Source organism: Phaenicophaeus curvirostris, chromosome Z, assembly GCF_032191515.1.
Source record: "Phaenicophaeus curvirostris isolate KB17595 chromosome Z, BPBGC_Pcur_1.0, whole genome shotgun sequence".
In the NCBI taxonomy this organism is placed as follows: Eukaryota; Metazoa; Chordata; class Aves; order Cuculiformes; family Cuculidae; genus Phaenicophaeus; species Phaenicophaeus curvirostris.
The window spans coordinates 25,052,179-25,067,739 of record NC_091431.1 but is presented as its reverse complement, the minus strand read 5'-3'; the positions used below and the strand labels follow the sequence as shown (position 1 = coordinate 25,067,739).

The 15,561-nt window shown below is 42.7% G+C and overlaps 1 protein-coding gene across 3 annotated transcripts in view; it reads right to left on the bottom strand.

The window, feature by feature from the left end:
• The window catches only part of NTRK2 (neurotrophic receptor tyrosine kinase 2), a 215,489-nt gene that overhangs the window by 3,665 nt on the left and 196,263 nt on the right, over nt 1-15,561 (bottom strand). For all 3 annotated transcript variants that reach the window (XM_069880272.1, XM_069880273.1, XM_069880274.1), the window contains one exon: nt 656-814. In XM_069880272.1, coding sequence (XP_069736373.1) covers nt 656-814 — 159 coding nt within the window. The remainder of the gene's footprint in view (nt 1-655; nt 815-15,561) is intronic.

The following is a 15,561-nucleotide window of genomic DNA, read 5'->3' as shown; positions in this document are numbered from 1 at the left end:
TCAAGAAATAATAACTTAAGCAATGTGCAGTTCACCCACACTGCCACTTCCATTCATGAGGGAATGACGGCCAGGAAGTGATCCCATACCTCCTCTCTCTATTCATCTATCAATCTCACCTCATCTCAGAAGGTGGCTAAGTTTTCACTCTGCTCACACAGGGCATCAGTGCCTCTCCCTCCTTCCCTTCTTAAATTTATGAATATCACTGTGGCTGTTCTCTGAAGGGGGTTACTTGCTACTGCCTGGAGATTAAGAGATTTCCAGATTCCGTCAATCTATTCAAGAGCGATTTTGGATAATTACTCTGCAACAATGACATATATGATATGGAATTGTTGTTCAGAAGATACCTAAGCTACTTTTTATTGCCTCACGGTCTTTCTCAACCCCAGAGCAGACTTTATCCTATTCAGATTAAAAAGCTACATTCAAACTATTATAGATCTGCTTGGATAACTTCCATCCACCCTGGGAAGAAAAGGGTGGAAAGGAAGAAATTCAACCACTAAGTCTGTGATAACACCATAAATATCTGTTATCTGGAGGATTGCCTTTACTAAATAAATTTGTTGCTACCTGTTCTCCAGAGAAGTTATACCGACAGTTAATGTGCCAGCTTTCCCAGTACAGTTTGAGAATGTATTACACACACCTCATTGTTCGAGAGCTGATACCATGGCTGCTTGCCATAGGTGAAGATTTCCCACAGCACAACCCCCAGGCTCCAGACATCACTTTCTGTGGTGAACTTCCTGTACATGATACTCTCTGGAGGCATCCAACGAATGGGCAGCATGGTGTGACCCCCAACCTGAGAAAAACAAATGAAAGACTCAGAAATAATTCCTCCAGATGCACACAATGTAGAGTACCAAGATGTTAATATGGAGAATCCATGGTTTCGTTTTTTCCCATCTGATACCATTCACGCGAGGAGCTTTTAAGAGCTAGGGATGCATGGTCCAAACTCCTCTGCCCCCAGCAGCAACCATTACCACAATCACTTTCTCAACAGAATCTCCAAAGATATTGTTTCTGAAGTGCAAATTAATCTTTAACACTTACTTGGCTCACTCTACCCAAAGAACAGGAAGCTTCTTAAAATTATTAATTAATTTAGCCTACCAACCCAGTTCAAATCAGGCCAGTTTTATTCTCCATTTTAACAGTCAGGAAACTACAAAAGATTTATGAAATGAAATCCACACTAATGATTCTCCTAGAAACTCAATGTTATCAACTGAAATCCATGAAAACATCATGGTCTGACGGAATGACACCCTAGGATCAGGATCTGTGTGATTTAACATCCTAATTTTAAGCCAATTAAAGCAATGCTGTTTTCTGCTGATCATTTCCAAAGTTAACGCATCAAATTATTTTGTTCTACATTAACTACCCAGTCCTACACAGCTTTAAAAACAAATTTGGTCCTTTGAGTATAGTCTTGTAATAATAGAGAACGTGTAAAACATGGAGACCTATCTCAAATCAACTGATGTTAAATGGGATCTTTCACTGAATGAATAGTGTCCTGAAAGGTATTTCAAAAAGGAAATCCTAGCAGCTCAAGAGAAAGCCATCCCCATGTTCCGGAAAAAAAGCCGGCAGGAGAGAAAACCAGCTTGGTTGAACAGACAGATCTTCAGTGATATCAAGAAGAAGAAGAAATGTTTATGGGCTCTGGAAGATGGGCCAGGCCTCTTGGGTGGACTACAGGAGAGAAGTGAGATTGTGTAGAGAAAAAATCAGAAGGGCTAAGGCTCAACTAGAAATCAGATTGGCAAAGTCTGAGAAAGATAACAGAAAATCCTTCTATAAATATATAAATAATAAAAGGAGGACTAGGGAGACCATACAGTCCTTATTGGATGCAGAAGGAACAACAGTGACAGGGGATGAAGAAAAGGCTGAGGTGCTTAATGCCTTCTTTGCCTCAGTCTTTAATTGTAAAGAAAGTTGTTCCCTCTGTGTATGAACCTAGGAGCTGGAGGAGCAAAATGAGGCTCCCATGATCCAAGAGGAGGTGGTCAGAGCCTTGCTAGCCCGACTAGACACCCACAAGTCTATGGGGCCGGATGGGATTCATCCAAGGGTATTGAAGGAGCTGGCGGATGTGCTGGCCAAACCCCTTTCCATCATCTTCCAGCAGTCCTGGAAGACTGGGGAAGTTCCACTGGACTGGAGGCTGGCTGATGTTGTGCCCGTCTACAAGAAAGGTCGCAGGGAGGACCCAGGAAACTACAGGCCTGTCAGTCTGACCTCAGTGTCAGGGAAAGTCATGGAGCAGGTGATCTTGAGTGCTATCATGAAGCACACGCAAGAGAACCGGGTGATCAGGACCAGTCAACACGGGTTCACAAAAGGCAGGTCTTGCCAAACTAACCTGATCACCTTCTATGACAAAGTGACTCGGCTGCTGCATGAGGGAAAGGCTGTGGATGTATCTTCCTGGACTTCAGTAAAGCCTGTGACACAGTTTCTCACAGCATTCTGCTTCGGAAACTGTCAGCCTCCAGCCTGGACAGGCGCATGCTCTCCTGGGTGGAAAACTGGTTGGACGGCCGGGCCCAGAGAGTGGTGGGAAATGGTGTGAAATCCAGCTGGGGGCCAGTGACAAGCAGGGTTCCCCAGGGCTCAGTGCTGGGTCCAGCCCTCTTCAATGTCTTTATCAATGACCTGGATGAAGGCATTGAGGGCACCCTTAGCAAGTTTGCAGATGACACTATGCTGGGTGGAAGTGTTTATCTGCTGGAGGGTAGGGAGACTCTGCAAAGGGATCTGAACAGGCTGGACCGCTGGGAAGAGTCAAATGGCATGAGGTTTAACAAGGCCAAGTGCCGGGTCCTGCACGTGGGGCACAACAACCCTGTGCAGGGCTACAGACTAGGAGAAGTCTGTCTAGAAAGCTGCCTGGAGGAGAGGGACCTGGGGGTGTTGATTGACAGCCGACTGAATATGAGCCAGCAGTGTGCCCAGGTGGCCAAGAAGGCCAATGGCATCTTGGCTTGGATCAGAAATGGTTTGACCATCAAGTCCAGGGAGGTTATTCTCCCTCTGTACTCGGCACTGGTGAGACCGCTCCTCGAATACTGTGTTCAGTTCTGGGCCCCTCAGCACAAGAAGGACGTTGAGGCTCTGGAGCAAGTCCAGAGAAGAGCAACAGAGCTGGTGAGGGGGCTGGAGAACAAGTCTTACGAGGAGTGGCTGAGAGAGCTGGGGTTGTTTAGCCTGGAGAAGAGGAGGCTGAGGGGAGACCTCATTGCTCTCTACAACTACCTGAAAGGAGGTTGTAGAGAGGAGGGAGCTGGTCTCTTCTCCCATGTGATGGGGGACAGGACAAGAGGGAATGGCCTCAAGCTCCAGCAGAGGAAATTTAGGCTGGACATTAGGAGAAGGTTCTTCACAGAAAGGGTCATTGGGCACTGGAACCGGCTACCCAGGGAGGTGGTTGATTCACCTTCCCTGGAGGTGTTTAAGGCACGGGTGGATGAGGTGCTAAGGGGCATGGTTTAGTGTTTGTTAGGAATGGCTGGACTCGATGATCTGGTGGGTCTCTTCCAACCTGGTTATTCTATGATTCTATGATTCTATGAAAGTCTCTTAGAACACTTTTTATTCTCCCCAAAATGCTATGCTTGCCTAAGATTAGGTTTCTAAAAACAATCTATTTCTAGTTTCTAAACGATTTATTGTTCCTGATACACCCCATTCTGACATGATCACATTAACAAAGAAATCCACCCAATTACTTTTAAAATAGTGTAACTACTGAGATACAGTGACCGAGATATATTGATATTCTCATTAGTTCTGCATCAAGACAGTTGTATTTCCAAGCAAGTTTAAAAACAATAAAAAATAAAAGCTTTTTCAAGAATATCTAATTTTTGATTAACTCTCATTTTTTTTCTGTTTGAAAATTTAGTTATGAAACCACATTTGCACTTGCAAGATTCTGTCAATTCAAAATATCATTTCTCCCAGTGGTACTTAACATTTGTTGTTTTAAAAAATGCTCTCGTTGTTCTCATATTGAAAGAGCAAATGGAAGGAAAACCCAGTAGAAGTTCAGTCAGGGTTTATTTCTAAATCACTCAGAACACCTATTTCCAGCTAATTGTCAGTATTTCAGCATCAGTGCAGCACATGAAAAACAGAGCTACTCCACAAAATGACTCCATGAAACCAGAATGTCGTGATGTAGTTTTCATAGACTTGCTCTATTACTAGGCAGTTTTTCCTCTCCCCCTGCAGGACACACCATGTGAGAGATCAGAATGCCAAATGAAAGGCAGTGCTCCTGAGTTCAGTTCCTGGCTACACTGTGGGTTTGCTTCTGACTCAATGCAGGTTGCTGTGCATAGATTTCAGAGCCATTCAAAAGGGGTCCCAATTCCTACAGCTTTCTGCCTAGCTTAAAAACGTATATGTGAGCACTCCATTGACAGACAATGGATTTTTAACCACTTTGCTCAATTTTGCCCATTTGTCTCTGTTTTACTGTTTACCCCTTTGGCAGGCGGACTGGTTGTAAGGCTCTGTGCATCAGTATGTTTAATAATCTTTGACTGAGAAGCCACTTGATGTGGACAGTTTGAAGTAACGCTCCAACATGCTCAGATGCAAACAAAGTTTCAATTTCTCACTTTATCATTACCTAAACTAACACATCAATGAAATAGTTCCAAATCCCTACTTTTACCCCTGTCTTAAGATATATTTCATTAGAAAGTCAGAAAAGTTAGTCCCTTAGAAACATGCAGCCACATACACCCAGACAAAGGGCAAGCACCATTAAAAGATGTTTAGTGATAAGAAGCTTTTGGTCTCATCAAATATTAAAATGTCTCTTAGATCGGCTCACCATATAGCCTCTGCTACTGGTTTTTTTCAGCAATATCTTTGACTTGTTCCTTAAAAATTAATGAAAGCTATAAACAATAAAATATGTGCTTCTATTTTTTCTTATTTGTCACATCTTACATCAGAGATTAGGAAAAAGCAATTAAAAAATAAAAAATCACTCTCCAAAGCTTCTTTTCCCATGGTTCCCTGCTACAGAAACAAAATGTATTTGTGGTAGGACTCTATGTTGAATTTCCAATGTCATTCAGTAAAATGAATGACACACCTCTAGACTGTTGGTGATAAACAGCCACCAAAGGATGGCTCTGTGATGAACTGATCTGTAACACCACCGAGCTGGCTGGCTGTCTTCGCAGTCATAGCAAGACTGACTCATCAGTATTGACATGAAGAATTCAATTTACAGATAAGCACAAGCCACAGGGATCTTTATTCTTCTCACATCATCTTGCCTGGAGCTGAGTCCATTTCTGTCCCTGAGGGCAGAAGGCTTCACTGGGCAGAGTATTTGACCAGGACTGAGAAGTCCTGCAGTATCTCCATCCCTGCCATTGCCAATATCAATCATTCTAGCCAAAGTTACTTCCAACACCTCAGCACGTTTGTGAACATAATATTTAATGCCTTGCAAAGTATCCATAAGTGGCTTACAAAGGTTGTTCTTCTTCACAAATGGCATTGCAATGAAGACAGAATTTCTGTAAAACACATCACCACCTATGGCAGGCTGGGCATTTACCCACAGTCCAAGAGCCATTTCAGTTTCAACTCCAATTTCAATTCAGCCACATGAGAAGCACAGGTCAGGGCCTGGCCAAAGGCACTCTTGCTAAATGCACATTTCCTTCTCTATTAATGATCAGTGGTTACTGAGTCAACACCCACTCAGCTCAGAAAAGCATTAAGGGCTATGTTAGGTATACGTTTAAAATGAGAGTTTTCTTGAATTGAAGCCTGGAACTTGACACCACTGTTCGCAGGATGGCTGAAACAAATTGCTAGTCAGTTGTGAGGTTCTTTGGATCTTTATTGAACTGTTGAGTCCAAGTACCTACAGTTCATAGTAACAGTGAAGAGAGGTGGAGTGCCTTTTTGCTGTTGCTGCCAAACTCTCAGAAATGCTAAGGACCAGTAAAGGAAAACATGACTACACTGAACAAACTTCAAAAGTGCTGAGTGCTTTGGGTGACTTCTACATATGCTTTAATCAGAAACACAAGTATTAAACAGCTTTCCAATATCATGAGCATTCTGCAGGATGAGGTCCCTGCTACGTCTGCTGTAATTGCAGTGCTGCTTGATAAACATGATTTTAAATTGGTTGCATGCTAAGAAGGCTACAGTTGCAGATAAATATTATAACACCTTTATATTCAGTCTAGATAAGGTTATGACAGGTTTAAAAGCATTACAGTTTTAACTTAATGTACTATCACTTTAAAATACATACTGTAACTGTAAAAATGCTGCAAAAAATGACCATTTTATGGATACAAATTAGGGTATATTTTCTTGATGTTTATCTGAAAGCAGCTGCATTAGAATGGTTCATTTTTATTTAGGACTGCACTTCTACAGATCCTTCCTGAGACTTAAGTTCTTGCTTCCAAATGTCAGTCTAGAAATGTCAGTCTCTGAGGCTAATTAAGAGGAACTTCAGGGCACTACGAACCATTGTGAAGGGCTCTGGGGCATCATTCCAATAACAAGGAATGAAGAGGGAGAGAGTGAGAAAAATTGGACAATTAATACCTGGCTCCAAAACTAGTGTGAGGAGCAAAACTTTGAGTTCTTTGATCATGGGTTCGCCTACACACCTCCAGGCTTCCTTTCCAAGGATGGGGCATGCTTGTCCCCTAGGGGTACAAAAATTCTGTCAAAAAATCTAGCAGGGCTCATTAATAGAGCTTTAAACTAGATGTGAAGGGGGAGGGGAATGAAGCCAGGCTTGACACGAGTGAACCTGGAAATGGCACTCCAGTGCCTGAGAGATGGTGTGCTGGTGAGGACCTCGAGTATGACACCTCAGAGTGAGTGGGGATGATAACATCTTGTGATAGAAAAGATTTAGACGGCTCTGATGGGTTAGACAATCTAAGGGCCAGTCATTCGGGAATGAAGACTATTCCCTTTATGAGAGCTGTGGGATTAACAGCCCAGCTGAAGTGCATCTACATCAATGCACGCAGCATGAGCAATAAACATGAGGAGTTAGAAGCTATTGTAGGGCAAGGAGACTATGACATAGTTGCCCTCAAGGAAACATGGCGGGATGATTCATATAACTGGAGTGCAGCTATGGTGGGATATAAACTCTTCAGGTGGGATAGGAAAAGTAGGAGAGAAGGTGGGGTAGCCCTCTATGTTAGAGAGTGCTTTGATACCCTCGAGCTTGATAATGGTGATAATAAGACTGAGTGTCTGTGGGTAAAAATAAGAGGAGCCCACAAGAAGGCAGATATTGTGATGGGAGTCTGTTATAGACCACCTGGCCAGAAAGATGAGGCTGATGAGCTCTTCTACAAACAACTGGGAGTAGTCTCAAGATCGCTAGCTCTTGTCCTTGTGGGCGACTTTAACCTACCAGATGTCTGCTGGAAGTACAATACAGCAGAGAGGAAGCAATCTAGGAGGTTTCGGGAGTGTTTGGAAGACAACTTCCTCACACAGCTGGTGAAAGAGCCGACAAGGGAAGGTGCCCTCCTGGACCTGCTGTTCATGAACCAAGAAGGCCTTGTGGGAGATGTGACGGTTGGAAGACGCCTGGGACAAAGTGATCACGAGATGGTAGAATTCTCGGTTCTAGGTGAGGTGAGAAGAGGGGTTAGCAGAATGGCCACCTTATACTTCCAGAAGGCAGACTTTGGACTGTTCAGAAGGCTGGTTGATAAAGTCCCATGGGAAACAGTCTGTAAGGGCAAGGGAATCCAAGAGGGCTGACTGCTTCTTAAGAAGGAGATCCTGGAAGCACAGGAGCAAGCTGTCCCCACATGCTGAAAAAAGAGCCGGCAGGGGAAAAAAAAAAACAGCTTGGTTAAGCAAAGAGATCTGGGTGGACATCAAAAAGAAGAGGAATGTCTATGATCTTCGGAAGAAGGGGCAGGCATATTGGGTAGACTACCGGGAAGAAGGGAGATAATGCAGAGGAAAAAACAGGAGGGCTAAAACCTAACTAGAACTCAGACTGGCCAATCTTGTGAAAGATAACAAAAAATCTTTCTATAAATACATCAACAATAAAAGGAGGACCAGGGAGAATATTCAGTCTTTATTGGATGCAAAGGGAACATCTGTGACAAAGGATGAGGATAAGGCTGAGGTACTTAATGCCTTCTTTGCTTCAGACTTAGTAATAAGGAAAGTTGTTCTCTGTGTGTACATCCCTAGCAGCTAGAGTAGCAGAACAAAGCTCCCATGATCCATGAGGAGGTGGTTAGAGAGTTAGAGAATTGCTTGGCCAATTAGACACTCACAGGTCTATGGGGCCAGATGGGATCCACCCAAGAGTACTGAGGGAGCTGGTGCATGTACCTGCCAAATCCCTTTCCATCATCTTCCAGCAGTCCTGGATGACTGGGGAAGTTCCACTGGACTGAAGGCTGGCTGACATTGTGCCCATCTACAAGAAAGGTCGCAGGGAGGATCCAGGAAACTATAGGCCTGTCAGTCTGACCTCAGTGCCAGGGGAAGTCATGGAGCAGGTGATCTTGAGTGCTATCATAAAGCACATGCAAGAGAACTGGGTGATCAGGCACAGTCAACACGGGTTCACAAAAGGCAGGTCTTGCCAAACTAACCTGATCACCTTCTATGACAAAGTGACTCGGCTGCTGGATGAGGGAAAGGCTGTGGATGTGGTCTTCCTGGACTTCAGCAAAGCCTTTGACACAGTTTCTCACAGCGTTCTGCTTGAGAAACTGTCAGCCTCCAGCCTGGACAGGCGCACACTCTCCTGGGTGGAAAACTGGTTGGACGGCCGGGCCCAGAGAGTGGTGGGAAATAGTGTGAAATCCAGCTGGAGGCCAGTGACAAGTGGGGTTCCCCAGGGCTCAGTGCTGGGTCTAGTCCTGTTCAATGTCTTTATCAATGACCTGGATGAAGGCATTGAGGGCACCCTTAGCAAGTTTGCAGATGATACCAAGCTGGGTGGAAGTGTGGATCTGCTGGAGGGTAGGGAGACTCTGCAAAGTGGTCTGAGCAGGCTGGACCGCTGGTCTGAGACCAATGGCACGAGGTTTAACAAGGCCAAGTGCCGGGTCCTGCAGTTGGGGCACAACAACCCTGTGCAGGGCTACAGACTAGGAGAAGTCTGTCTAGAAAGCTGCCTGGAGGAGAGGGACCTGGGGGTGTTGGTTGACAGCCGACTGAACATGAGGCAGCAGAGTGCCTAGGTGGCCAAAAGAAGGCCAATGGCATCTTGGCTTGGATCAGAAATGGTGTGACCAGCAAGTCCAGGGAGGTTATTCTCCCTCTGTACTCGACACTGGTGAGACCGCTCCTCGAATACTGTGTTCAGTTCTGGGCCCCTCACCACAAGAAGGATGTTGAGGCTCTGGAACAAGACAGAGAAGAGCAACAATGCTGGTGAAGGGGCTGGCAAACAAGTCTTACAAGGAGCAGCTGAGGGAACTGGGGTTCTTTAGCCTGGAGAAGAGGAGGCTGAGGGGGAGACCTTATTGCTCTCTACAACTACCTGAAAGGAAGTTGTGGAGAGGAGGGAGCTGCCCTCATCTCCCAGGTGACAGGTGATAGGACAAGTGGCAACGGCCTCAAGCTGCACCAGGGTAGGTTCAGACTGGATATCAGGAAAAAAAAATTCACAGAAAGGGTCATTGGGCACTGGCAGAGACTGCCCAGGGAGGTGGTTCAATCACCACCCCTGGAGGTAGTTAAAAGATGGATAGATGAGGTACTCAAGGACCTGGCTGAGTGGCAGATAGGAATGGTTGGACTCAATGATCCTGGAGGTCTTTCCACCCTGGTGATTCCATGATTGTAGGATAAGCAAGTACTCCCTAGCTGATCCTTCTATTACACTCACTATTTGCTTTTATTAGCTATATTGGATTAAAATTTAAACCAGAAAGCCCAGTGAATTGTCTTCTGCAATTTGCAAACTATCCACAAGGAGGAGATTGCTATCCTAGAACACTTAAGTATGTTCTCCAAAGAAGCACTTCCAGGGGGACACGGCCACACTGTTCCGCGTATGAAATGTCACACTTTCAACAATACATTGTCATTCCACTTGTCACCTCTTTCAGCACTCATCTTTCAAACGAATTTAGCACTTTGAAAGGCCCCAGATAAGCTGACCTTGAACACTGTTCTCATCTATTTGCAAATGTCAAGCTTCATGGATTACTGTGGAACCTCTATGTCTTAGCCTTGAAGCAGGGCATCTAATTCCAGAGTCTGCTCTAGTCTGTTCACTTTCTGGCTTCATATGTTCCATATCCTCCTTCACTGGCATTACGAAATGGTGAAGCTTGTCTAATGAAGAAATTTCATTTTCTAGAAGGAAACCAGGCCTGTAATATGGAATTCTGTTAAAGCTGATTTTTACTGCCCAAGGGTCTGCACACATCCATCCATCCATCCATCCAACCATCCATCCATCCATCCATCCATCCATCCATCCATCCATCCATCCATCCATCCATTACTGCTACAGTGAATAGCCCTCAGCTAATTGTCATCAAACTAAAATGAGTCTGTCAATACCCTACTCTGGTTACTGTTTCAAGTTCTATTGCCCAACTGCTATGGGAGTCCAAAGCCCTTCTGCCCGATGTCTGCAAGCAAATGAATATGATCCTACAAAGAACGACAAAATCAAATGAAGCCTTGTGCTCCTGCTCAGAACAAGAGTCTGTGGGTGAAGCTAGGGGAAGCCAACCTAGAGGGATATGGAAAAAACAGGTTGTATGTGGTACTGTGCAGATAAGATGCAAGCCAGGGGCTTGGAAAGGCACAAGAAGTAATATTGATAAGATGACCACTAGGTTTATGCCTTACTCATTTGTACCATGAAGAGGCTGAAGAGGCAGTTTTGCAATGCATGCCAGCTGCAACCTGGTCTTGCAATAGCAGCACTGGGGTCTATGGTGTTGAGGTTACTAGCGAGGGCTTTGGGGCTGCAGGACTATGCCCTAAGGTGCTGCAGAGGCTGACCAAAGGACAGATCAGGGACTAGATGGAACAGGGAGTAGTGTCTCCTCCTGCTAAATGCTGGCAGCTGTATTTGGAGAGGCTCCAGCACCCATGGAAAGGATGTCAAATCCAGCCCCTAGCTTTTGTAGGCAATCTATTATATAACTCTTTCCCAATTTTTTTTTCTTCCCAATTTCTGGCTTTAAGTAGTTGATTATTCTGAATTCATGCAATAAAAAAGTGCAGCCACCAATTGCATAGCCTTGGAAAACAGACTTCCTCATTTACGTTCACTGTTTGTAGGTTCCCACGATTCCCACAGAGTGACATTGCAGTAATGTGTCACAGCACTTTGTACATTCTGTAAAGACTAGTGATGCTTTTTTCTGCCAACAGGATAGAAGTAATTGTTTACTTTGCGAGCCCAATGAACCTGAATGACTAACCCAAGGGTTTCAGTGCTGACCCTCTCCAGTGCCCTGCTTGGCTGGAACCTCCAAAGCCCTGCTGATCTCTCAGACCTTTTGCAATTCAGAGTGGTAGTCTTGAAAGAAGCAACACAGTTCAGCATTTGATTAAATTAACTTTCTCGTGACAGTATTATTCTCAGTCTCTTTAACACAATAGGATCATAGTTTGTCAAACTGGAACCAAGTTATATTAATTATATTATTATTATACATTAATTTTTTCACCCTGTCTTAAGAAAGCATCCTGTATACTTGCAGGATTACAACATTTCAGAGCAATTTTGCTATTAATGTTTTGGTCTTCTGACTTGTTTCCCTATCTTAGGATGATGTAACTGCAAAGAAATATTCTCTACAAAAATTATTATGTCTTATTGCTAAAACTGAAAACCCCTCCTCTCGTGGTGAACATCTGCTCTTTCCCTCTCATAACATGCTAGCAAATGTTTCTCTCAGCACAAGAAAAAATCAATAATTGTTATTTTCATTTCTTCCATGCCTTGGCCTTGCAGACAAAGTCAATGTCTCCCCTTAAAATATCATCAGTTCTGCCATGTCCACTTGCAGAAAAGCAATATATTGTTTCATAGTCTAAACAAGCAATACCCCTTCAGCACATAAGGTTACTGAATTATGAAATATGGCAGATTATTAGCCAATAGCTGATTAATTCTACCAGTGGTCTCATCAGAAAACTGAAACAGTGTCCAGAACAACATTTATTACACTGTAAATTCTTTCTTAAGTTGTACAATATCAGTTCAATATCATGTGTCAACTTCGTGTTGCTGGGTCAAAAAATATTCTTATTAGTTTCTATGAAACCATGAGGGGCATGGAGAAGATGGAAAAAAAGACCGATTACTCAGAATTTCACGTAAATGAATAAATGAAATTTGTAGATGGGAGGTTTATAACAAACAGTGAATGACCTGATATATCTTACAGTTCAGCATCTTCCAAAAGACCTTCTCAAATGCTAAGTTGAAAGGATAGAGAAATTTTATCTATTGTGTTTTACACAATAAAATATCATATTGGGTCACCTAAATATGCAGGATAATTAATAAACTGCAGTAGTTACTGCATTACAAAGCACTTACTTTTACAAGAAAGGAAGAGGAAGTGCCCTGGAGGTAAGATCAGATAAGTGCTACAAAGACTGTAACGTGATTCACATCTCTGATTAAAAGAAATATCCCCTATTAGAGGAACATAACAGAAGTCAACTGAGTGGGAATCTCCAGCACTGCACAAGTAACAGATTACAGCTCTTTGGTGTCACAAGATGAAATGTGTATGAACGATAAAAGAAGTCTATTATTAAAATATCATTTCTTTTACCTTAAAATGAGAAAAAAATCTGGTGTTAAACAATAAATAATAACCTAAGTGAATAGAAAGGAAGGTATACTGTGGTACACTTAAAGGAAAGACAACTTGAACAGTGTTTTTCAATTACTTCAGTGGACATCCAGATTAATTTCTGAAGGACCTTCATAAAAAATCAGGGAGACTTTAAGCCAGAAAAGACTTGGCATGTTGAGCCAGATGGCCTTTTGTTTCAACAACACCTTGTATTCTAATCTGATATATCAAGTTACACCACAGCATGCAATTGCTGATCACTTCAGCGGCATGTCATGCAACTCAGAATATTGAGCTCATGTGAAGTCCTGTGTTTTGCTTTAAAAAATGTCATCACTACCTGTACTCTACCACTGTCACCATACCTAATTATCTACTGATCATATTAGTGGATGAAGAGAGGTATCAGGAATAAGCAGACAAACAGCTGGAAGAACTAATGTTAAAATGCCCACAGGCTCTGGGATGATCATCTAATGCATCCAAATCAACAGTAAAAAAGATTTTGCAATGCAATATTAATGAACTACAGATACTGCCATTCTGATTTTCAAACCAAACAGTTTATAAAATATCAAATTTCACTTTTCTATCAACCCTAAGTAGTTGAGGCTATCAGGACCAAGGACGTTTTAAAAATAACCTTTAATATGCATTGGAAAACTGCCCTCCACAAGTCTGAACCATAGCTGAAATACTACCTTATATTTGCCTTTTTAAATAGAGGATTTGAGGAACAATGTGATGAAACTCTAGCTGAACTGCACAGTCAACATCAGTCAAGTAGCAGTTATTTGAGGGCAGACTCTGAAAGCCAAGTGTTATGTTGCAGAAGCCAGTTTGTATTCACTAGGCAATATCTACTTGTTGTAGAATTGCAAACTTTTTCTCAAGTACTAGAGATCACAACCCTTTCCCATCTCTATTTTACTGAAACTCATATTTTTGCAAATTTATTGTGGGCTAATGTAGCATGTGCGGGTCTATTGGTCATGTCAAATTTCATCATAGGAGAAGACAGGAGCAACAGAGCTTGGTTTGTAGCTTTACTTCTCCCTTGTGAGTCACTGAAGTGTTTCTATAATGTACAATGCATGGGACCATCACAGTTTTTTGTTGAAATGTCTCAGATTTTCCATTCTTTTCATTCTGTAAGGTAGCCTCTCTCCCTTTCCCTAGGTGGTTAATTTATCGCATGGCTTACAAATACCAAGAGTAACAAACTGCCACACATATTTGAGAAAACAAAAAGAGTAGAGTCTTCAGTTTCACAAATTCTAAGCATATGGGCAAGCCTACGGAGTTCCCACATCTTTCTCACAAGTAAAAGAGGTTGTTTTGAACCATTGGTGCAAAAGGGAAATAAGTCAACCATTTTATGTCAGCTCTTTTGGCTTGCTCACAGACTACCTGCATGATGCTGGGTAAGTCATGTCAGATCAAATCTGTCAACTACTGCCTGCCTGAAGAGCATTCAGAGATGTACTCTGTCCAGCCAGAACTACCAAGAAGACAGAGCGAAGTTTCATGAATTCAAAGGAAGACCAGTAATCTTACTAGCTTGGAGAATTAACAATTGCTTTTTTCTATGAAGGCTTCTCTGTGCTTGCCTAAAGAGCAAGGGAGAAGTATGATCACAGTGACAATCTTGATCTGTTTTCAGTGCCTGCATTAGGGATGCCTACAATGATAGTGTCAACAGGCTATTCTAAGTGTATACAGATAGACAGCCACATCAGCAGGGACCTGAGAGAGGCTAACTTATACCGGTCCTCAGCTAAATTCTAATAAACAAGGCAATGGCAAGGTTCTTGTGCTCATTTTCCTGCTCTTCTCCAGTCTTGATGGTGTTTTCTGATTCTCGTTTTCTTTGGCTCATGATTTGTTTACGTAAACTGGCAAACACAAGAGAAAAGTTTCACTAAAATAGAACAGAAAACATTCTCTGTTTTCTTTCTACAAATTCTAGGTTTTGACTCCTCACTTGTGTCACATCACGCTATGAGTTGAAACAGGCATTTGCTCTGAAATGAGGCAACCATTAACAACACGCAATATAAATTAAAAATACCAGTAACTCCTATTACTGAAACAAAAAATAATCATTCCTATAGAGCTTCCAAAATTCTAAATTGTCCTTATCAAATTCACGTGTTGAATAACTCCTCAAGCCATGCTTAAAATATTGTTCTTGGACTCAAGACCCAAAGCATAGCCGAAGCAGTGATGAAATAATTTTATAGCTTTTGGCTGAATTTCTACATGAGTGTAAAGGGAGATTTTACACCAGCAGAGGGCCTGGAACCAGAAATTTGGTTTAGGTTTCGTATTTGGTTTTGGTTTTGGTTTTTTTTCTTAACTCTTTTCAGTATCTGTCTCTACCCCCAACACCGTCATTTTCTATTTGGAAAACATTATAAAGCATTGCGTATACAACAGGTCTTGGTATTCACATGACTGCATTTGTTTAAGATGATGAAGCATCTTTCCTTCTGCCTTTAAAGTGAGGTCACATAATCTCCTGACATGAAAGCATTTGCAGAAGGTGTCAGTCTAGTAAGACACATCCACTAAAATTTCCCTGGGTGGTTCCATTCCCTGATGGCATCCCAGCAGGGTAGAGGTTTGGCTTTCTGACATAAAGCCTGTTGAACTAGCTTACTACCAGGAGATCCTGGAGAACACAGGGAGGTTGCAG